The sequence below is a fragment of the Mangifera indica genome, chromosome 11 (genome assembly GCF_011075055.1).
Source record: "Mangifera indica cultivar Alphonso chromosome 11, CATAS_Mindica_2.1, whole genome shotgun sequence".
Classification (NCBI taxonomy): domain Eukaryota; kingdom Viridiplantae; phylum Streptophyta; class Magnoliopsida; order Sapindales; family Anacardiaceae; genus Mangifera; species Mangifera indica.
The window spans coordinates 7,262,746-7,286,430 of record NC_058147.1 but is presented as its reverse complement, the minus strand read 5'-3'; the positions used below and the strand labels follow the sequence as shown (position 1 = coordinate 7,286,430).

Sequence of the window (23,685 nt, the reverse complement as noted above, 5' to 3'; positions counted from 1 at the left end):
TAAATTAATATTAATTATGGATTATTCAACTAAACCCTATAAATAAATATACATTGATTTTACAAGAACGTCATCATAACTCATTGTTTTCTTGAGTTATTGACGAGAGATCTCACGTGAGCTAATTCATTTACATTAATTTGGATTTAATAATTGAATTTACAATTATTAAGTCAGATAATTCAATAATATCATCTTATTTTGATGTTAGTATACCTCGAATTTATATATTTTCTTAAATCTTATACAAGGATTTCACAGCTTTCACTATAGATGGAGGGCAATATTTGTTTTAATATAAAGGTCTCGGATTAAAACACAAATATTTGCGGGAACTTTTGTGCACTAAATAATGTCGAATTGTGAAGGTGAACTGTAATGGTAATGGTGGCAATATTACTGATGCCATGTATGCACATTTTTCAAAATTCTCTCTTCTTTTTCTATTTTTTTATTTGATGTGACAAAAATCATTTTTCTTTTGCTGTTAACGCAGTTGCCTGCCAGCAAGATAAAGTCACAGAGGCCTTAACCCTTTGAAAACTAATCATTTCATTAACCCTGCCTGCTTCCCTCACTTCACTTGAAGAAGATGCAAATGCCATCTTTCCTTCTCATTTTCTTCCTTTCTCTTCTCTCTCTTTTCTCTCAACCTTCTCATTCCACCACCATTCTTGTTGATGGTGTTTCAGAGTGGAAGAATCCAACTGTTCATGTAGGAGATTCCATCAGTAAGTAGTTTTTTTTCCCTTGTTTTCTTTGTTTTTGCTGCCACACTTGTATAAGTTGCTTCATCTTTCTCCATTTTTGCTCAGTTTTCAAAAGCAAGTATAACTACAGCCTCTACATTTTCAAGAACAAGGATGCCTTCAATCTCTGCAATTTCACTCAAGCCACTCTTCTCACCCGAAAAAACTCCACCTCTTACACAGTAAATCACTCAAAAATCTCTTTTTTTCTATAAAAATTTTGTTTTGAACTCTAACATTTCATATAATGTCTCTTTAAGTGGCATCCTTCACGCTCTGGTTTCTTCTACTTCACCTTCAACAATGGCTTGCTGAAAACGTGCCAAGACGCTCAAAAGCTCTCCATAGAGGTGTTGTTATCGCATGATGCAAGCATTATTTCTCCGCAACACCCTCCAATGGAGGCTCCGGCACCGGTTTCAGGCGGTGGTATTTCGTCTTCTCCAGCATATCCATGGCCTTTCCGCCCCCGCCAAGAGGGTGCTTCTCCAGGTCCAGCACCGGTTAGTGGCGAAGCTACTTCTCCTGTGACAATGCCATCATTGGGGCCGGATAAAGGAGGCGGCATGCCTTTTATTAACAGTAACCCCGCCGTTCCTTTGCCTACTGGTGAAGTGGATTCTGCTACTATAAGACCTCTGCCCACTTCAGGCCAATCCAGACAGGTACATAAATTCATTCATAATTTTGCACTAACAATAACAAAGACACGAGGATTTATCAAAATATTTTGCAAATCTCTAAGAGGGTTAACATCATTCCAAATGCTGGGAAGAATCCGACCTCTGAGAACTTTCAATATATATACATAGGTGAATGATTTTTTTAAAATTCTTTTCAAGAAACAAAGTGATAAAAAATGGAGAGTTTGTAAGTAAACTTGCACAATTTTAACTCTCAATAGCTTTTGAAAATAACAAGGATGTGGTTCATGCTAAAGTGGAAAATGCACGGGGGTTGGTTTGATGCAGAGTTGATTGGGAGTTGCTTTTGATAATGGTTTGTCTTGTTGGGTGAAAAATGCAGGTGGTGGTGGGGTTTGTGGCAGGTCAAATGGTCATATTTTCTGCAGTTTTCCTGCTGCTGTAAAAAGAGGTGAGACAAAAAATTGTGGGCATTTGTATAAAGGCAAGTAAACAATTATGTAGAAGCTAGCAGCAGTAGTTTCAGGCTTTAGTAGTTTTTTGGTTATTAAGAGAGAGTAAAGTAGCTTTAAGAGTTATTATATGTAATTTACCATATTGCAGGATGTATGGTGATTGATGCTTTCTTTCTGGTCTCTACTTTGGAATCATTATTAGCACTTTTGATCTTTTGTTTTGATTTGATTTATGCCATTTGATTGCCTGCTTTTTTTTTTTTTTTTCTCTTTATTCCCACCTCTTTGCCTGCTTATCTTAATCGGATCACTGATGGCATTTTGAATTCCTAGGACCTCTGACCTATTGGGGAAAGTGAGTATTTCCCCTTTGGGCCTATTTGGGAGTTAGGACTCAACACAATGGATAAGACTAAACTATTTTCTGGGATTTTAGTCCAGCTCCATCTTTAAAAATTCGGTCTAATTTGACCCAATATTGTATTTTCTAACACGAGTTTATAATATTTAACAGTTTAAATTCAGGCAAAAAAAAACTTGTCTATCCAAGATTTAATTAATTATCAAACTCCCGCTTATTAAATTTTAAAAATTTAAATATTAATCTATTAAATATTAAAATTTAACAAAATTTATTAAATTTAAATATATAATTATTATTTAATTAATAATATTAAAAAAATAAAATTTTATTTTATTTTCTAACCTAAATAGTAAAAACTAATAACTTCTTTACGAATTAAATTTTGAAAACTTAATTTTTCCCTTCTATGGTTTTTCTCCAGCAATGGAATCTGGCCAATGGACATCCCATATTCTTCCTCCTTTGAAACCAAATGCATTTGCTCTTCCCCCAAATGAAGATGAAGTCAGCGCACTATGTCTGATTCAGCGTTTGTTTGCTCGAGTTTCACTTGAATCGAGAGTGATGCATTCAATGCTCTTCGTCCGATTTGGCCCTTTGGTTTTGCCGGTGGAAGAGCAGACATTTTAGGGAAGAAAATGATTTGATTAAGTATACTCTAGAAGCAATAAGTTAGTGGAGAGATCGGAGATAAGTCGACGGCTAAATTTTTAGGAGAAAAGGGAGAAAACCCTAAAAGCAATAAGTCGGCTGTTTTTGACAGAATGAAATTGAAGATAGAGAAAGCGAGAGAGCCAACGAAGATAGATGGAAAGACAAAGTCGGCTGGTTAAATTTTGTCACCGAAAAAGAAAGAAACTCTAGTGAGAAATCTTAAATAGAAGGGAAATTGTTAATTTTGAAAATTTTAAAAAGAAAATAAAATAAAATAATATATATTTTTTAATATTATTAGTAATTTTGGGAGGAAACATGAAATGATTTTAAACTAAATGTGTAAAATGGTGATTCTTGAAGGGAACTTGATCCGGTATATTCATTTTTTTCAAAGAAATTTCTGAGGCAAATGATGAAGTTGTTCAATTCTGCATTGAGTTTCACCTTTGCTTGGAAAATTCAAAGATTGTTTGCTTTGGCCTTCTGCATATAATATTCTTTCTTTGCAATGATGTAGAAAGTTTTCTAAAGGCCTTTTGAGTATTCCATGTTAAAAGTTTTTTTTTAAATCAAATCCATCAAGACGTGCTCATAAGTTTATACAAAAAATATTAAACAAATTGACGTCAATATAAAGAATTACAGCAGAAATCATGTTTTGGTATCAACAAATTGACATTACTTCTCACTAAAGGCCAGAAAAGTTATATGTGGAGAAGCAATGAATATATGCTTTTTTCTCGTGAATAAACACCAAGAATCTCTGTTAGCTAAACCTGTTAAAATGCCTTTGGCCTTCATGTTTCTGTTCCATTTCTCAACTTACTATTACTAGCTAAGAACAAGTAAAACAAGGGTAGCAATGGAGCTTGAATTAGAACTCAAGATCACCCATAACAGGGATGATTTGACTTCGAAAATGGCTGATTTTAAGATCATAAAAGACCCCTCTGGCCCTCTCTTCATGTCTTCAGAAACTGAATCCAAGTTCATCCTTATTGGCCATCTCCAAGGTCTCTTGTTAATTTCTAGTCCATTTAATCTCAATTTTTATGCTTTATATTGGTATAGTGTTCCATTTGTGTCTTATTTTTGTGCTAATTACACAAAATGCAGGTTTCAGGAGAGAGAACATTGATATTGAGATAAATGAAACCGGAAATCGAATTGCAATTAATGGGAAGAAGCCTGTTCAGGAGATGGTGTTGAAGGGTTGGATTATGTGCAGGAAAGAGGTGGAGGTAAGGGCTTTCAGGAAAGTGTTTCGGATTCCAGAGAGGGTGAAGTTAGATAAAATTAAGGCCAACCTGAATGATGAAACATCAACTCTAAAAATTGTTATGCCAAAGTCGGAGAAGGGAGTTTTTGGGGTTGGGATTGAGGAAGTGGAGGAAGAGGGGGAAGATAGAAGGAGAATTGAAGCTGATAAGGCTCCTGGAATTGAGAAAGCTGAAGAGGAAATTCAGAAAGAGTCCGAAAAGCCAATAGAAAAGGAAGAAAATAACCAGGTTGTGGAAAGGGAGGTTCCTGAAACTATACGCCAAAAGAACGGAGGTTTGGGGGATTTTGGTCAGTTTTTGGAAAAAGTAAGTGATCAGGGAGGAGACTACGCTGGGGAGGCTGTAAAGGAAAGACCTGAAGCATCCAAGGAAAAAATTTCTTTGGAAGAGCAAAGGGTTGATCAGGATGAGTCTAGGACATTACCAAATGAAGCTGAAGAGGTTCCGGAAAGAGTTGAAGAGCAAGTCGAGGAAGAAACCAAAGAGCCTGAAGTTAAACGATCGGAAGAAAACGACCAGGTTATGGAGAAATCACATGGAGGCCCTGAAACAGAGCCTCAGGCCAGTACTGACAAGGAGGAAGCAGCTGAGAAAGAGAGTGATCGTTCACAGAAAACAGAACCACGACCAACAGAAGAAACTCAGAGAGAAAATCATCCCGAAGAAAGAGCACAGGTACAACAATTGGAGGAACTGGTTCGTAGTCCAGAAAACGCTGAATATAAAAATCTTGGAGATGCTCAAGTGACTGCTCCAATGGAACCTTTAAATTCAAAATCAAATGAGATTGAAGAGGAAGAAACAACTCAAGAAAAGTATCAACGGGAAACTGAAAAGCCTGGAGAATCACCAAGACGGGAACCTGGAGAAGAAGTTCAAGAATCAACAAAGCCTGGATCCCATCAGGAAACTGAGCAGCAAAAAACTTCAAATCTGAATAACTTGGCAGATCAAGCTAGTGAAGAACCTCAAGGGAAAGAACATAAAGAAACAGAAACCAGAGAAGAAACATTTGAAGAAAAAGTCCAGGAACATGCATCTCAGGAATTGAAGGAACAAAAATCCCAGAATGAGGAAGCACCAGGAATGAAGAAGCAAGCTACCAAAAAGTCCAAGATGCCTCCTCCCCTTGTGGTTGCAGGATCAGCCTTACTTGTATATATTTTAGTGCTCGTTTCCAACTTCCTTAAAGCTAAGAAAAGATAAATAACCATGGGTGGGGTTGTGATAAATCACGCATATTTCTTTTTCTTTTTACACATTATTTATTAATCATTAAATCAATATAATTCTCTGCTTTTTACTGATGTGACTGACAAAATTTTATATCAAATGCGATTCACAAATATTGATGCTGCTTTTTTTAATTTTTCTAATCAATATAAATATATAATTAATTGACAAAATTTAATCAACTTTTCAACGCGTTAGTCTATGTAATATAATCTTGTCGGGGATGATAATGAAGCTATTGAACAGTGTGTGCAGATTAAAAATAGAGAATATTTATTATGTAGTTCGGCTTATTGTTCGATACCGTAAAGTCAATTATTACATCTGTGTAATCATTAAATTGTGTTTTTTTTATCGTGATTTTTTCTCTTAAAAGTAGATGAATGTTCTCGATATGATTGAATTTTGATGAAAAGATTGGTACATATCAATTGATTATGAGAATTTTACATTCACATTAAGTGTTCATTTAAAAAACATACATAATTATGATATTTTCTTACTAAATACACAAGTAATATAGTAGAACTATCATAGTATTAAATATCCATCAAAAGATAATAACAAATCTCACTTATCAAAGTTGTTTGCCGATGGCTTAGTGCAATATATGGATGCAAATTGTGTAGATATGTCTATTAGACTAATCCGACAAAAAGATTTCCTATAGGTGCTTACTCCAGTATTTATAGAATATATTATTTATGATGATACATGTGATCATTCCACTTGAGATCATTGGATCGTCTTGTGCAATGATCGATATAGTTTGACACTAGTTTAACGTAATCCTTGAGAAATAATTATCAAAATTATGGTAATCGATCATATACAGAGATGTACAAAGGTTATGATGGATCAACAAATGATTCAAAAACTTCAAGTATATGAGTTAATATCTTAGATAGACTTGCTAATGGATATCAATGACTATTGAAACTTGCTGCTACAATAGGATTAAGTCATTGTTCAGTCCAATGTTATTTGATCATTGATAGAGACGTCAATCAACGCATATTGAGAATTCCTTGAGGTAGACACCAATTTTGTATCTCAATCTCAAAATAAAAGTCGTATCATAAAATGATTGAATTATATGATAACCATATTGTTGACATATTAAAGTGAATCACTAACACTTTGTTTGATGAGTTATTATGATGTCTTGTTAGAAGGTAATCCTGGTTTGTGTATAAATGGTTGTTGGATTGTAGATTGAATCTGTTCATTACCAATATAGCAAAGAGCTTATTGGTCATACAAAATAGGGATAGATGTTGATTTCAAAGGTTTTGGGTTGTATGTAGTGATCCCAAGATGCCTTTCTACACCTCCTATATTTCTACCACCAACAAAAGTTGATAAATGCAGCATTTTGGATGCCATAACTTCACATGGTTACTTCTTAAGAGAATGCAGTGTAATGCACTCCATGGTTCACCAAACGTAGAGACTGGATTTGAGCTTCAGGATATTATGACGATGGCTGCAGACTACAACCAAACTGAATCTGAAATCGCATCTCTGCTTGTGGGAGGAAAGGTTCCAATTGTTGTTGGACAGAACACGAAAATCAAGAATTGCATCATCGGCACATTATTGCAAATGGTGATGGTGTTAAGGAAGCCGAGAGACGAAATGAAGGATTTTACCTAACGGTTGGGATTACAGTCATTATGAAAAAAGCAACAATTAACGATGAAAACAAGAAATGGTTGATAAGTTGCACAAACTGTGTACTGCTGCCAGGGGATTGAATCAGGAAAAGATTCTGGGGCTGACGGGAATTTAAGAAGATCCTAAATGACAGGGAACAGCAGTGGACTGCTGGAAGGTGAAATAAGGGAGATGGAACGGACAGAATGGGGGAAGAAAAACGTATTATGAAAATGTTTTGGGCAGCCATTGGCTAAAAGAGGTCCTGGCACTTCGAATTGCTGGGTTTTTATTTTAATTTGCTGCCGTTTTATCTTATATCAATTGCAAGAGAGCTGTATGTGAATATTGTGTTGCTCCTTGTTCATGTATAAAAGAGCAGTACAATTTTCTGGGTTGCTGGTCTATTTCATTTTCTGGAAAATTGCAATTTGTTATGTGTGTGAACTGGTTAGGGTCTTAAGATAGCAGAGGAACCTCTGCAATTATAGAAAAATAAAGCCCCCAGGTTTACTTTTGTTTGTTCTCTTCTTAGCAAACTCATGAAACAAAATTCAACAGAGAAGCAATCAAGTCTTTCTTAGCATCACACACACACAGGCAATGCAAGTCATCTTCATATAATTAAAAGCTCAATAACAGTTAGCAAAAATATAGATATTCAATCTTGAGACAGTATTTGAGCTGTTCAACTCCAACCAGATAAGAAAAGAAGACTACTTGTGAATAATAAAAGCTTACAAGCTTTGCCAGCTAACAAGGTATTATGGTGAGGACCGCTGCTCTGGCTAGCATCTCCAACTCCTTCGGTAGATATGACCAGAATTCAAATTGACCGGGTGGGGATGTTACGTGCCACCAACTGTGCCACTGCTTGATGTCAGGGATGGGACAGCAGAGAGTAAGGGACCCTTTTAACCATCCGAGATAAAGACATGAATTTGTGTGAACTTGAGGCACAAAATTAACAGTGAAGAATTTAGGATCCATACCTGTTGAGCACAGATGAAATACCTTGCTGTAGCAGAAGAGCTAGAAGCAATGACAAAGGAGTCTTCATGAGCAGAATGAAGAAATTTACCTGTGAAAATTTATACAAGTATATGATATCCATATAAATGACAGGGCAGAAGTATATATTTAACTAAAAGCTCTTTCTCAAGACTCTAGATAAATTATTCTGTCGACAACAGAAGCAATTTCTAGCATTTCTACCAGGAGACTGCACCATGTTTGTAGAAATCATTTGAAGGAACTATAAGAGCAGGGGACACAGGTAGCCTAAAATGAGGCAAAAAAGATGTACTGAAGCCAGTATCATGAACATTAAACATACAAAGCTAGAATACAACAGCATAACCAACACTTGAATCCATATCTGAGACCAATATAGAATAACCTTCTCTGGTGATATCCATTATCCCAGCTGAAAATAAAGAATTATGTCAGAGCCAGATTTCTGTGACAGTCATGTAATTTAGGTAATACCTTTACATAAGACACCAGTAATAAAATTATAGTCATCCCGACGTTTCAAGTAAACACAAGGCCATCGAAATCAACTTATATCCTGACTTTCAAATGTTTAGATTCAGATTAAACAATAGACACCAAAATTCAATTGCTTGTCATATCGAACTCCACAATTGAATGCTTTAGGTAATCTTTGCACAAAACAGATTACAAAATACCCGAGAATAATTTCATTTGGAAGTACTTGGGGAAAAGATTCATGATTTCTTAGGGATATCACCAGCAGAAACTCCATCTTCTATGATAATTAACGTTGGAACATTAATCATGGAGTTTAAGAACAGAATATAAAAATCCTGTATTTTCATTCCTACAACAAAAATATTATATTATAGGAAATGGAACAGAGCACCATTTGTATTTGCTAGAGTCATCATATATGGAGAACTCGCAAATGCAAGTAGAATATCCCTTACTTCATATCAGAAGAGGTAACTGGTTCCATAAGCAAGAGAAGTCAGAAAAAAGTGAAAAGCAAGATTGTGAACATCGGCTGTCATGCAAATTATGACAGCAGATTAAACAACCCCACTGAGACAAAACTCATCAGCGTAAAAGAATAAAGAATGAATCCCAACGTCCTCAACTCTTCTTAAACAACTTCACCACATTTCGTAGCTTGGCCACATTATTTAAAATCATTTAAACTCTCTAAATACAGTGAAACATTGAACACTCAATTGATACTCTATGCAGCTTGTAATTGCATTGAAAACAAAAATATAATAACAAAAATTTATGGTGAGACTTTGCTCTTTCCAACGCACAGCATGAACAGAAGCCAAAATTAGGGGGAAAACAGCCAAAACAAAAACAATTGCAAAACCAAGATGCAATTTACTCAGAAATTAGTTTATACAACAGAAACACAAAAGATGGACATCAGCATCGTGCAATGCGACATTCTCATTCCATATCCTACTTTCTTGACACAATATATGCTGTTAATACAATGAAAATTTTCCTTCTTACCCCGTTTATTTCCAGCGCCATCCTCAAACAGTCTACCTTCATCTTCCAGACATTCACAAAAAAGCCGAGATACCACAAACCCATTTGCAATTTTCACATTTGACACCTATAATCAGATTTTCAAATAGAAACTATTCAGGACCGTGCGTCCTTCCCAAGCAATCAAGCCCTTCGGTTCGGCTGCGCACGATCTTATGGAACACCTCTCTCACTTGTCTTTCCAACGGGTCCAATCCCTCCTTTATTGTTTCAAAAACCGTTGACAATTCTTGCACACTTTCTCTCACCTCGTTCTCCTTCTCCTCAGTCAGTGGATACTGAATAGAGTCCAACAGCTCATTCATCAACCTCGTGCTTTTCTCAATCTGATGAATCTCCTTCATCAATCCACAAGCATTTCTCCTGTCTCGTTTCTTCGACTCCTCCAAAATCTTCTCGTGCAATACCGTCATCGGCCCCACCCAAATAAACTGCCTGGACAACGGAAAATGCACTTGCAAACCACGATCCTGACAGGGAATAGCCGCCACAAGCGCCCACATTACAAACAACAACACAGAACTCATGGTGAACACCAACACAGCAAGCCCATTTGTAGACATAATGTCATTACCCCTTGGAGCATACAAATTATTCCCAATCGCCTGCAACTGCCGGGCAGCCGACCAAGACCTCGAAACACTCCACGACAACGATCGAAAATGCGCCAAGGTTCGATCCTTCATGTTATTCCTTCCAAAAGACCGGTTCCTATGGGCCAAAGCAGAGCCGGAATCTTTCTCATCAAGCATACTAACAGCCAAATCAATCACAGCCTTCTTAGCTCGCCGAACATGTCCTTCACACAACATTCTCCGATCATCCAAAGCAATAAGAACGATTTCAATAAGCTTCTGCCACTGTCTGATCTGCTCAATCCCATCCCGAATAGCATTACAAACATCAAGCGCCTTCACGCTCCGTTCATAATACTCCGCAATAAGCCGATCCATCGGCGCCTTCTGAAGCTGCGACTGATTATTAAACAAAGCAACACGAAACTCATCTTGCGAAACGAGGAACAAATCCAGAAGCTTCTGAATCCAGGCAAGCGAGAGCAACTCGTCCGAACCGGACGACAACTCCATGAAACGGTCCGAAATCTTCCGCTGGAAAGCCTCTAAGTCGACCTCGAGCTCGGAACCGGAGACGTTGTCGGCATCCATGGAATGTATGGCTTGATCACGGCGGATACTAACAACGGGACGGTTGAGATTGCAGAAAGGCGCCGGCGATGATCCCTGACAATCGGTGGCGGGCATGATTGTACGAAAGAACGGAAATTGAGATGGTAATGAGCGGAATGGGGGATTTTATTGAGGGAGCTTGGACCGCGTAATTTGGTTGTTGGAAAGAGAGAGCTCTTCGAACAATCGTGCAAGTCATTGTTACTATAAAAGGATTTTACTATTAATTAATATTAATTAATCAAATAAAATTCTATGACGTTTTAATTATATTTTATATGATATTTATTTCTCACACCATAGGTTATTTTTTTTAATTATATGAAATTTTTTTCTTCATTTTAATCCAATAATTTTTGCGTTTGATATTCCTATTCCTGTACACGCGGTACGGTAGGACACGCAGCGGACACGGCCACTCGGAAGACATCAGAGCCGTTGATTCAAAACAAATCTTTGTTTGGTTTGTCCACGCGGCAGGAAGCCACTTTTTAACTGACAACTGCCACGTCATTCCGGAGGTTTACGACATGCGGCAGCTCCAGCCGAGTCTTCATTTGCAGGGGAGTGACTTGTTCTTTTCTTTATATTATTTCTTCTGGAAGAACACACCTCGTATTGACGATATTACCCCTAATAACACCACAGTATTATCCCTATCTTCTTTCCAATTTATCCACAAAATTCGGTAGGAATATATATAGTTATGGTTATTTTTTTAAATAAATAAGTTTTAAAATTGATAATTTAATTAAATTTCTAAAAAAAAAATCATTTTACGCATAACTGAAAATGGAAGTTGTCAATTTAAATTGATAAAACAATAATAATAAAATTATCTAGAAACTATAGATTTTGACAAGTTGACCATATGGGACACATCAATAATAATAATAAAAAATTTATTTATTAAGAAAATATATTGAAATGCCTTTAAGTAATATGCAATGGACAAGTCTAAATTATGGAATTGTCATCTTCTAATATAGTTTTTTTTTTTTTTAATTTGACGTAATGATTTCAATAATTTAATGCTGATTGAATAATATTATTTATCACAAAATAAAGGAAATAGTATTTTTATACATTTTAAAATGATAGAGATATATGGCAAATAAGAATCTTAATCTTGATTAAAAGGATGTTTAACCTATTTTTTAATAAATTTTTAAAGTTATCTTGAAAAGCCAACTATGATTAGGACAACTTCCAACATAGCATCGCCACGTATGCATGTTTCAGAGACTCAGGAGGGATTCCGTCTTAATCAAAAAAACAAATGACGCACGCGAGCAGAATGTGATTTTCCCGATATAATTATTTTACATAAATTATTTTTTAATATTATTTTTTTCTTGAGGAGAGACAAAAAAAAGGGTCCAGGGCTTCAACATTTAAGAGATTTTCTGAAGAATCTGTACCCATGTTTATTTTTTTTTCCGTAACTCTTGTTTTTGGTTTGTTGAAATCGTCAGTACAATATTTGGCCTCTGGAGGCAACTTGATTTGGTCAAAGAATTGTTGAATATGCACCTGCTCAATTCATAAAATGGCCAATTTATGCCGAGACAAGTCTAATACAAATGGGTCTTAAAAGTTGGGTGTTGAGAATATCCAGAAGTAATGGCTAGAAGATTCAACCGAATTTTTCACATTGCATTGACATTTAATGAATGAATCTAGGATCACATCTCTTTTAAGTAATTTATTTTACTCTTAATTTAGAATAAGGTCGAGATCATAATGCGTAACAATAAAATTATGAGTATTCATTTTAGATAAACAAATATATACACACTTATATGTATCATCATATGATCAGATAATTTTAAATTAAAAATAAAATAACACTCAATTATAAATAACATATATTTATATACACTTAATTATATACCTAAAATAAATACACATAGTATTACTCAATACTTAAAGCTATTATTTGATGAGTAATATTACGCATATTTGACTTCAAGGGTTAACAAATCTAGTGAAACATTAAAACTTTAAGTCAGATGACCTGAATTCAAATATCTATCAAACTTGTGAAACCCTACGACTTAGGCTCAACCATACATACATAAAATAATACACACTTACATATATTATCACGTGATTGAGTATATGTGTACTTAAAATGGGTATAGTTTTATTGGTATTTGATTTCATCTTTGAATTATTTTATCAAAACTACATTCTAAAATTCTATAATATTTGGAGTATTTAAAACATACATGATTTTATCATAAAAAGAGAGAGATGTTTTGTTAAAGTCTCATATGATAGATTTTAGTGATGATTAATTTATAAGGATTATGATGCATTTTACTTCATACAAAAACAGTTATATCTAAAAAGTAAATAAATATTATATTCTTTTATTCTTTGTTTTTTTAACAAAGAACTATTACTCGAATTAGATCATCCCTTCGAACTTGAACTAATCACAACAAATAGAAAAAATTTTAAATCTAATCATTGATCTCACAACTATTATATTAGTTGAATCAATAATTTGATTTTGATATATCTCCAACAAATTTTAAACTTATCTCCTTTTGCTTGGGTACCCTTGCATTTTTCCACTCAAACTAACCCTTGGACGCTTTCTCTTCTTTTTCACCTTCCTCCTCCTCTTTCGTCTTCTACCAATTCTTCTCCTTCCTCTTCTCTCCTCTACCACCTCTTTCTCTTTCCTTCACAATGGTGGTTATGACTTGTTGAGATGGTTTTATGGCAGTAATGGTTTTTGGGTTGTTGAGATTGTTTTGTGGTGGTAATGGCTTTCAGTTGTTTAGTTTCATGGTAGTAGATTGTAGGAGATTTGGTTCAAAGATAACAACAATAGGTGTTGGGAATGGTTTTGGGTTTTTGAGTTTCATGGGAGTGGATTATATGGGATTAAATTTAACGACGACAATGGTTGATGGTGGTAATGGTTTTGAGTTTTTAGGTTTCATGAGAGCAAATTATAAGGGATTCAATTTAGCAACGATGATGGCAGATAGTGGTAATGGTTTTAGGTTGTTAAGTTTTGTGAAAGTGAATTGCAAAAATTTGATTCAATGATTGTAGTAAAAATTGTGGTAATGGTGTTAAGTTGTTGACTTTTGTGGAGTAAATTGTAAAGGGTTTGGTTTGGCAATGGTAACAACAAGTGGTGGTAATGGTTTTGGGATGTTAAATGCCTTGAGTTTCTTTCCTTTTTCCAAGTCAAATCAATATCTCCTCACCATCTAACAACTAACGTGATTTACCACCATTGATTTCACCAACATGAAAACACTAACAAAGTTGGTTAAAAAAGAAAGATACATGACATTGCAAAAAGTTGAAAAAAATAGAGAGAACCGGGATGTAAAGTAAAAGAATTAAAAAAATGAAGTGAAATGATAATTTCTATCGGTTATTATATCACAGTTAAGTCATTGTAATTTTGGTTTTGTGATTATTCTATCCGATGCGATTTTGGTCACTAGTCAATGAAAGCAAAATAACACTTTTTTCTCTTTTATCATAATTTTTTTTTTTACAAACCTAGTTTTTTTTTTCTTTGGAAAATATGGTTAATGCATTCAACAGACGAAAATTGTTTTTCCACCAAACCTTGGGTGGTAAAATTAATTCACTGTTTATGCATACAAATAAAGAATGGGGTCAGTCACTTAATGACATGGGGACGATAACATTATTATTTAATTTTTGAACGATCAATAAGATTTGGGATTTCTTGTTCTTAGCTTAAGTAGCAAGTAACCAAAACTCTCGCCAGAAAATGCATATTCAGTGCAACAAAAGCTGCCATCAAATTTAACACATGTTCAAGAAAAAGAGAAGTATACTATTTTCAAAAGCTAGATGTAAGTTTATTTATTTCTAATCTATGATAAAGTAAAATAATTTGATAGATAGAGCATACCTTCCAGCCACTTAGAGATTAATTTGTTTTTGGCATTTTTGGCCAGCCTTGGAGAAGCTTGCGACTGGGACGTGTCTGCCTTCTTATTGAATGGTCAAATAATTGTGATCAAAATCTATGGTGGGCCTATGCCACCATTTGATATTGAAAGGACAGGACTTATCTTATTGCATAGATGAAGTTGTCTTCTTTTTCTTCTCCACTTTGTTTTTCCATAACAAAAGCTTGACTTCAAGCACGTTTCTACCAGGCTTAGGTTAGGCAGCATATATGACATAAGAAGACTCATGAATATAATAATCAATGAACTATTAGGCACAATAATTGATTCTTTGGTCCTACTACATTATTGTTGAAATGAAAAATCTGATAAACATTATCCAAATGGGTTTTTATAATTATTGAAGCTCACATTGAACATGTTCATTTACTCGTAATATCACTAGAAGAAATTAGGTCTTAATTTATTGTCACAAGATTGATACATCAATGGAAATAGCTAGCAGTCGGTAGATTGTTGCTTTAAGTGATGATCTCAAAGATGGGACCCTAACTCTTGTTTCTCGTGACATGCCCAAATACTATCAAAAACCCCACAAAGCTCCCCAACCAGACAACACAAGCAGGCTCTAGTCTATAATCTCTCGCCACCTTGACTATGAAAGAATCCATCAATTTCAACCGAATAACTCAAAACAATGACCACAAACAACCACAAGTTTCTCTCTCCATGCTTATTTACTTAAACCCACAGAAATTTGCAGCTCAAAAAGATTGTTGAGTTGATTATAATACTAAAAAAGGAGGGTTAGGGAGATAACAGATAAAGTTTTGGAATCATTCAACCACCATTCAAACTAACAAGTTGTAGTGGGGGGTGGTTTTCACATTTTTTTATTCGCCCAGGGCAAAAAGGATAAAGTTTGAGTGAAAAGATAAAGAAAAAGAATCTCCAGGATCCTCGGCGGCATTAAAGAAGGCCACGTGAAAGTTAAACTGGGAATAAACTGTCTTAGAGAAGCCGAAAAAAGCCATAAATTTCTCCAGGCAGCAAAGGATTTCTGTCGATTGAATGATTATGATAGCAATATTAATGGCCGAAACTTATGGACCAACTCAAAAAAGTATTTGATAGTTAGAGAAAATCATATCGGTAAAAGCATATTATAAATATTGCAAACATCGAGTAGTCTAGAATCAGAGAATCCAATCACATCTCACTTACTTTTCTTCTTCTCAATAGTTTGGTCTTAACGACTCGAGAATCCCAGTCAACATTGCTGAAGGCGACTATGCTTGACAAATACGTAACACTAAACGTAATTTCCAATACATCGACTTTTGGCGGACAGTCAAAACTGAAATCATGCTTCATATATATGTAATTTTGTGCACAGGAATATAAAAATCCATTCATTTACCTTGCGGAATGCATTTTGTCTCAATGAATTGACTGCTTGACTGGAGCATGTGTGGATTCGCTGAAATGACTGCTACCAAATATTGAGGTCAATGGTTCTGATTTACCCAAATTCTTTGACGTGTAACTAAAAAGTAACTTCAAAGATGAGAGGATAGCTGAACCACCACTAGGGACATTGGCTAATGCGACCTTTCAACAAGTTTATATCACTCTCTTTAGCTCCAACATCAACCACGAAAATGCTGCCTGAATCAGACCATCCACCCAATACATCCCTGTCAGAGCACTGCACCACAAATTCACATGAAAAACAGGAGATTACCATCATTTCTCATCTATTAACACCACAAAAAGTTCTCATCATACAGAATAAATAGCTGCAGATTCATAACTGATTGAATGTCACCACTAAATTATATGTTTTACAACTCTACTTGTCTAAAGTATTGTACAGGTTACCATACAGCTACAAAAAATCAAACCTATTCATGAACAAAATGAAAAACTTTCAAAGCAAACATATATTATTGCTTTTCTTCACAACCGAATATCCAGGGTTCAACTTCAAACAGAAAAAGTTAGCCCTGGACCTTATTGGACCTAGAAAACTATTTAAGCCTACAAGAGAATCGTGTCAGTATTCACATGGATGATGGTGAGATAGTCCATAGCTGCTGACACATAATTAAGAAGAATATAATACCTTACTGAATCCAAGCCAGTTTGAGTCTCCTCTAAATGAAAATACCTTACTGCTTCCTTTCCACTGCCCACAGAAGACCTGTAAATATACATTATATATCAAAACAGCAGAGAACAAAAGGAAACTCTTACAAATTGTAAACTACTAAGAAAGATGATCAACATTTTGCGTATATTGCAGATTAACACCACAAAATACTCAACTTCAGCAGTTTAACTATCACATGAAGGTGGTATAATTAATATTTAGCATCAAGTAAGCTGTTTCTCATGCTATTATGGTAACAGCCAAGCACATGTGAAAGTGAATCATGCCATTCCACAGCACAATTTTGTGAACATACATAACAGCATGTGGTCCACTGACTCCCATCTTATCTTTTGGGGCTATGCTAAAATATTTCCTTTTACATAAGTTTATTTACTACCAAATAAGAATCATTCATATCCAGTGCAATTTGTAATGATAAAGGCCAAATTAAATAATTATCTAAGCAGCAATCTGAAATCAGGAATGGAATTAAAGCTAGTTAGCACATGGAGATTCATTTTCTCCTTTAACCAGAAGAGAAAAATTAATTGAAGCATGTTTCGAAATATATTAATGTGGTTCAGGATGATTAAGTTAAGTGATCAAAAGGTGGAGTGACTACAACATCTAGTTTCAAGCATCAAGAAAAAGCAATAATTAAGAGGAAAAGGACCAGTGCACCAAATATTCAAAAGTAATCACCTCATAATCAACCCCTTGCACATAGATGTAATCAGAGTTGATTGATGAAAAAGCAAGTCCTGTTATCTGAAATACCAAGAAAGAAAAGTTATCTTGGGTGGCGACAATGTGTCCCAACAGCCAATCCACAAGCTTAATAAGTTTGAACAAAACAGTGAAAAATTCATTTAACATAAATGTAGCAAAATATAAGTTACTTATTGAAAGGAAATGCATGTCCATCACATTAAATTCTTTTTAGATTTTGTGTTTCCCTGAAGTTAGAAGCCTCATGGGTATTATTCTCTCATCACACAAGCTTATATCCTAGTTCATATAATCTTTATAAGAGTGTTCCACCAACAAATCCACAGCCTCAACACATAACAAAATTTTCGGAACCTTGGTAACTTCAGTAGACATTCAGGAACTAAAAATAACTAGTCTCACTTAGCTGAGGCAAAAATCATCTGCAAAGTAAAGTGTTGACTATATTTGAAGAATATAAGACATAATAAAAAACCAAGTCAACAATGTAACACAACTTTGCAGAATATAGTCCAAAATAATAATCCTGCTCAGCTTTTACTGTAAAGAATGCTACAATTGGACCAGACCTTATAAATATGTTATTATGATCACCTTTATAGGTGATAAAAGAAACATATAATAATAACCGGCAGGTTGTGGATTAAAGGGGTTCTAATGGAGGCTGGTTAAGATTTAATGATAGATGGAGCATCATTAGGCTAGGTTGACTCCAAAGGCCTGGCATATTCGTAGTGGGAAAGAAGTAGGGCTGGATTCGAGCCGAGCCGAGCTCGGCTCGCAGCCAGCTCGGGCTCGGCTCGGCTTTTTGAGGGCCGGCTCGAGTTCGGCTCGTTTTCAGTTCGGCTCGGTAACGGCTCGGCTCGGCTCGTTTTTTATATCAAAACGACACCGTTTTGTATATATATAAAAATCAAAACGACGCCGTTTTGTATAAAAAAATTTTTAAAAAAATATACCGAGCCAACCCGAGCCAGCTCGGGCTCGGCTCGAGCTCGATCGAGCCGAGCTGAGCCCGGCTCGTTTCGGGCTCGAACCGAGCCGAGCCGAGCTCGAGCCCGAGCTGGCTCGGCTCGAATCCAGCCCTAGAAAGAAGTATATTTTTTACTACAAAATTCTTAAATTGCAGCAGTCGAAGAGGCCAGAAGGTCAGTATAAATTAATTGCTGTAACACCTAAATCTGAATAATGGAATAGACTAATTTGAAAAGGGCCCAAAATAATGACAGGAACGGATAAGAGAGTCATTATATCTATTAACTGACCTCATATTTTGAACAGTGAACCCATCTTGATAGTGCCGACCATCTACATACAAGACAATATAAAAATTAAGAGTTAATTCTGTTCAAGATGATGCTTTTGACACCCCCATTCTCACTTCTATGCTAACAAATGGACACGAAAATTAAAATACCATTCTAAAGGGAGGATGAACTACTCAGTCATGCATATTCTAGAACAAAATAAATTAAAAAAAAAACCACAACGATTAGAATGTATCTTGTGCATTGTTCAGATCAATTATGACAAACCTGCGAGGATCATAAATTGTCACAGTACGGTCAGCTCCTGCCACTGCAACATTACCAGTTGGAGAACCACAAACAGCATATAAGTTATCACCAACAGAGCTGCAAATTCGACGTAGACAACCACCATTTTCTTTCATTCTCAAGTCCCATAAAGTCAGCTGTAGTAATTCCAAAAGTTGAAGCAGAAAAGCAAGCATGTAAAGTACAGAGATCTAACTCATCAATACACTTAAGACATTCAAATATACAACAGCACAAAATTTACCTGGCAGCCTTCTGTGACAGCTAATATAGAACTTCCATTTTCATTACTTAAATTCTGCATGAAGCTCAATGAAGATGGATACCAGAGTCTGAAACATAGTTATATGAAAAGAAATCCATGAAAATATAACCACAATTAGGTAACCAAAGTCAAACAAATTGCCTGAACAACAAGAAAATGTCAAGGATTCATATTAACAGAATATTCTAAAAGGAATATAATATAATAGTAAAAGTAACCTACTAAAATGCCAGGGAATAGACAAAGCCCAAAAACTAATTGCTCTAGTCTTATAGTCATACAGTAGCAATTAAAAATAGGCAGTGAAGCATTCAATACAGAGTCACTAATATATACCACATATACATCCAAAATTAAATTTAAACTGAATCCATAGATCTGCATCACAATCATACCATCCCCAATCACGAGATTCTATATTACACATCTCTATCTGAAGTGTGAACATCAAATTTGAAAAATAATCAAGCAAGTTCATAAATTCAACATATTTTCACGCTTCATTTCCTCCAGGTGATATCAATACCAGCATAGTGATAAATGGAGATCATACAAACATACACAATATTACAGACTGTGACGACTATTCAAAGTAACAAGCGGAAAAAGAGTATCAACCATCATACATGAAACTTACGTGCGTAAAGTCCTCAGGTGGATATCTTGATCATAAACATCAATGCTTTTGCTAAAGCAACGTGCAACAGCTGCCTAGAATGAGAAACTAATTAGTGAAAAGGAAACATAATTGAGTTACAAAAGAGTTTAGTCCAGATAAAAAGAAAAAAATACATTTAAAATTTTAAATGACTTAAATACACACAAGAGAAATGCGCAGAAAACAAAAGGAGAAGAGAAAGACATTTATCTTTCGTCCCCTCGAAAAAATTGCCGTGAGCAAAACAAGTTGCATAAATTCACACTGCTCAGTGACTTGTAGATAAATAATATTTAGTTGTCTTGGCCAAAAGATCTACCTCTAATTCTCTTTAAATTGCAACAAGAAAGTACAACACATTAATTCTGGGAAGTACCACAGATGCTCTACAAACTAATGTTACAGATTTTTGAAATGATAACTTCAATCAGTTAGTAAGTTATATACCCACAGGTTGTAGGATGTTTCAACATGCACACTGACTTACCAAACACAGTGAAAACATAATGCCATGACATTTCAGCCAGTAGATCAGAGAAACAGTGTGAAAACTATAGTCTTCAAGATTCTACAGTATTAGATTCACCAATTTTTTTTCCTGCTAACTGACCCATCTATAACATGACCAAACATATAACATTTTCAATAAAGAGACTAGGTACCATGGACCATTGGCTTGGACTGAAGCATAGCCCCGCCCAGCTGCCTTCTCCTACACCACAATCCTGAGGCAATACTGAATAGGTAAGCCTGTCAACATCTGAAAATTTTCAAAGGAAAATTTTGATAAGACATTACATTAATAGGAAACCCAATAGAAATTAAGCAGAAGCTGCTAGGAATTTAATGGATGAAACACAGCTATAACACTTTCATGCAACAAATAAAATGTGTATCATATATCCCTCAGACCAAGTCAAATCATGCAACAATCATTCAGGAAAAGATTGTATGAGTATTAAATCAGGGACAAATACACAAAAAAAAAGTTGCACTTAGCAAACCCAGAAAGGTGGAACAAGAACTGCAGAACATTGCAGGACAATAAGAATAAAATTCAATAGAAAATATAGTTACAGACCACCAATGGCAAATTACTGCTGAAACAAACCAATTAAGAAAGCCCAGAATCAGAAGGATCCTACTTTGCTTCTAATTACAATAATTGAGTGAATGCTAATATTTCCATTATGACAATGGTTCAGACTTCATAGAGATGAGGGAGCAAAGAGTGGTGGCTGGATTTAAACATTTAGCCAAAAGAGAATTGTAAAGATATTATGGATCTTATCAGTGACTGCAATAAAAATGCCTGAACCCGCCAAAAAGAAAAGGGTGGTATAAATTCTCTCTTTTGGGTTTAGGCAATGCCTGCATGCATACAGCATACTGAATACTCAATTTATGAGAAGTATAAGAAAAAAAATAAAGACTAGTAACATAGGCTGAATAATTCCATGCCTTTAAACAAATTTACAAAGAAGGATGGCTTCCTGTTTACACTGTTTCAGAATAGAAATATGTAATACAGGTTTACAATCCAATCCTTATAACAATCTATACAAAGATAGTGAACAATAAATATAAGGAATGTACCTTTACCACTAGTATCCAGTTTTGATACAATGAAGTGACCATAAGAATCCACACTTCCCAACACAAAGTAACCATTACCTACACAGATATGAGTTGCTGTAATTAACAATTTAACTATGCAAGAACAATAGGGGGAATTTCACTGACTTCCTTATACTTTGGTGTAAATACACACAAGTCCCATGAACTAGAAAATAATTAAAAAAAATCCATTACATTAGAGCCTGTTGTTGTCCAACATATTCAAAACTCTCACATGTTTAAGTCCTTTAACTATCATTTCATTCAAATTAAAAAGTTGAAAAATACAATAATTTTCTTTCAGTACTAAGTTGACTACATAATTCCTGTTATTAGATACAAAGTCTTAAGAAATTTGAATTAAAATTTATTCATTTATCTCTTTTAAACTTAAACATCATCTAATACTATCTTCAAGAAGATATGATGAACCAAAAATGTAGCATTCCACTCCAAGAATACACAAGTTACTTACTATCAGTTTCCGCAAGCACAATACTCTGAATTTCTGAACGATGAGGACATCGTTTAAGTAATGAAGCATCCATAGCCTTGGAAAAAAAAGTCAGAGGAAAATGCTGATGGGGTCAATGCAGAACTCAATAGAGAAAAAAATGACATGAATTCCTCTTAATCTCATATAAGAAGAAAACTCCCAAATAGACAATAAAGTCAGGAATTGAAATACTTGTGTCTGTTCAGGGATCAGCAGACTCTCTTTCCCTTTATTGACCAAGGAATCTTCCATCATAATCTACAAGAAGGAAAAAGAATCCAAATTAATTGCTTAAACAGACATTAACAACAAATGATTTCGCTTGTTCTAGGACTAAGAAATTGGCTTCATTTTGCTGTGGCTCCTATAAGCGTTAACTTATAATCTTATATAAATAGAGATTTAAACATAAACTCTTATTTGTTAGACTATTAACCATGTCTTTTAGTTAAAAAAAAAAAAAAAAAACTGTGAAATTACGAGCACACATCACTTTTGAATTCATAAAACAAGAAGGAAAGCTACATTGCACATTTTCACATTATAGATAAATTTAAAAAAAAAAAAAAAAAATAGAGAGAGCTTATCGTCAAACTCTCAAACTGCAAACAAACAACAACAAAAACTGAAAACAGATTTTGGCGTTAGAACAATCTAGAAATTCCAAAATCCACAGTCCACACAAACAGAAGCAAGATTTACAAATTAGCTAAGCAAAACATTTCTATCAAATTAAGCTAAACTGAAAATCATAATCTGAACAATTAAACACTTACAGAAACGAAATTACCTGGACTTTGTAGATGTGGCAGCCAGAGGCAATGTAAACCAAGCACGAAGAGGCGTCCTCATTAACCTGACCAGAAAAGAAAAATAAAAAGAAACCGAATATGAAAAATAGAAGCCAAAGAAGAAAAATAAAGAAATAAATAAAGCGAGAGAGAGATACATGAAGAGCGAGACGAGTTGACTGGATATTTCCAGGAGATGGATAGTCTATTAGAGTTGATGGCACCACTGCCTTTCTCAGATTCTTGACCTCCAGGGACGCCATTGCTGGACGCTTGGTCGCTCGTTTTGGCGGGAATTTTGTTTGTTTGGTTGGTTTGAGGTGATTGAAAGTAATGCAGGGAGGGTTTTGGTCGGGTAGGGATGGAGGGAAAGATGATAAAGGGTTTTCTGTATGTTTAGAAATGATTTAGTAGAAGGGTTTTGTGTTTAAGAAATTTTAAGGATAAAACTACACAAAGAAAGAGTGATTATGATTTTATACCTGAATAAATATTATTTTATTTTTAATTTAAAATTATTTAATTATAATATAATAAATTATTATTTAAATATAAAATTATAAAAGTATTTATACATATAACATTACTCATATTTTATTCTAACTTTTGAGATGGGATTGGATTAATTTAGCGGATAATGTCTAATAAAATTATAATAATACTGTGTATATAATTTTATATATAAATAATAATATATTATTATATAATTAAATATTATTTTATTTTTAATTA

The 23,685-nt window shown here is 34.8% G+C and overlaps 4 protein-coding genes across 6 annotated transcripts; 2 read left to right on the top strand and 2 right to left on the bottom strand.

Moving 5' to 3' along the window:
* The first annotated feature begins 492 nt into the window (after positions 1–492).
* On the top strand, positions 493–2,032 carry LOC123229216 (early nodulin-like protein 1). The gene is made up of 4 exons (XM_044654870.1): positions 493–731; positions 816–931; positions 1,010–1,414; positions 1,776–2,032. The coding sequence occupies exons 1-4, from the start codon at positions 593–595 to the stop codon at positions 1,836–1,838; spliced, it is 723 nt and encodes a 240-aa protein (XP_044510805.1). The 5' UTR covers positions 493–592; the 3' UTR covers positions 1,839–2,032.
* A 1,368-nt stretch (positions 2,033–3,400) lies between these two features.
* LOC123229267 (enolase-phosphatase E1-like) lies at positions 3,401–5,440 on the top strand. The gene is made up of 2 exons (XM_044654930.1): positions 3,401–3,882; positions 3,986–5,440. The coding sequence occupies exons 1-2, from the start codon at positions 3,732–3,734 to the stop codon at positions 5,353–5,355; spliced, it is 1,521 nt and encodes a 506-aa protein (XP_044510865.1). The 5' UTR covers positions 3,401–3,731; the 3' UTR covers positions 5,356–5,440.
* Positions 5,441–7,637: 2,197 nt separating this feature from the next.
* Positions 7,638–10,958, bottom strand: LOC123229500 (protein ROH1-like). 3 transcript variants are annotated; one of them, XM_044655355.1, is made up of 3 exons: positions 9,544–10,958; positions 8,031–8,119; positions 7,638–7,949 (listed from the first exon to the last, which is right to left on the bottom strand). In XM_044655355.1, exon 1 carries the CDS (start codon positions 10,842–10,844, stop codon positions 9,675–9,677), a length of 1,170 nt encoding a protein of 389 aa, XP_044511290.1. In that variant the 5' UTR covers positions 10,845–10,958; the 3' UTR covers positions 7,638–7,949; positions 8,031–8,119; positions 9,544–9,674. The 3 variants fall into 3 exon arrangements, with proteins under 3 accessions (XP_044511290.1, XP_044511288.1, XP_044511289.1); XM_044655353.1 differs by having other exon boundaries at positions 7,638–7,908; XM_044655354.1 differs by having other exon boundaries at positions 7,638–8,119.
* A 4,862-nt stretch (positions 10,959–15,820) lies between these two features.
* Positions 15,821–23,394, bottom strand: LOC123228850. The gene is made up of 13 exons (XM_044654325.1): positions 23,112–23,394; positions 22,953–23,018; positions 22,355–22,420; positions 22,142–22,217; positions 21,646–21,723; positions 20,712–20,809; positions 20,029–20,102; positions 19,371–19,458; positions 19,106–19,263; positions 18,836–18,878; positions 17,544–17,609; positions 16,812–16,889; positions 15,821–16,394 (listed from the first exon to the last, which is right to left on the bottom strand). Exons 1-13 carry the CDS (start codon positions 23,214–23,216, stop codon positions 16,275–16,277), a joined length of 1,116 nt encoding a protein of 371 aa, XP_044510260.1. The 5' UTR covers positions 23,217–23,394; the 3' UTR covers positions 15,821–16,274.
* Positions 23,395–23,685: the final 291 nt, after the last annotated feature.

Excerpts from the sequence above, each read along its gene's own strand:
- LOC123229216 (XM_044654870.1), top strand. The coding sequence starts at position 593 with ATGCAAATGCCATCTTTCCTTCTCATTTTCTTCCTTTCTCTTCTCTCT. Across the intron at positions 732-815 it reads TCATGTAGGAGATTCCATCA|TTTTCAAAAGCAAGTATAAC; the intron begins GTAAGTAGTTTT and ends ATTTTTGCTCAG. Across the intron at positions 932-1,009 it reads AAAACTCCACCTCTTACACA|TGGCATCCTTCACGCTCTGG; the intron begins GTAAATCACTCA and ends TGTCTCTTTAAG.
- LOC123229267 (XM_044654930.1), top strand. The coding sequence starts at position 3,732 with ATGGAGCTTGAATTAGAACTCAAGATCACCCATAACAGGGATGATTTG. Across the intron at positions 3,883-3,985 it reads CCTTATTGGCCATCTCCAAG|GTTTCAGGAGAGAGAACATT; the intron begins GTCTCTTGTTAA and ends CACAAAATGCAG.
- LOC123229500 (XM_044655354.1), bottom strand. The coding sequence starts at position 10,844 with ATGCCCGCCACCGATTGTCAGGGATCATCGCCGGCGCCTTTCTGCAAT.
- LOC123228850 (XM_044654325.1), bottom strand. The coding sequence starts at position 23,216 with ATGGCGTCCCTGGAGGTCAAGAATCTGAGAAAGGCAGTGGTGCCATCA. Across the intron at positions 21,724-22,141 it reads TGTGCTTGCGGAAACTGATA|GTAATGGTTACTTTGTGTTG; the intron begins GTAAGTAACTTG and ends ATATCTGTGTAG. Across the intron at positions 20,103-20,711 it reads GTCCAAGCCAATGGTCCATG|GCAGCTGTTGCACGTTGCTT; the intron begins GTACCTAGTCTC and ends TTCTCATTCTAG.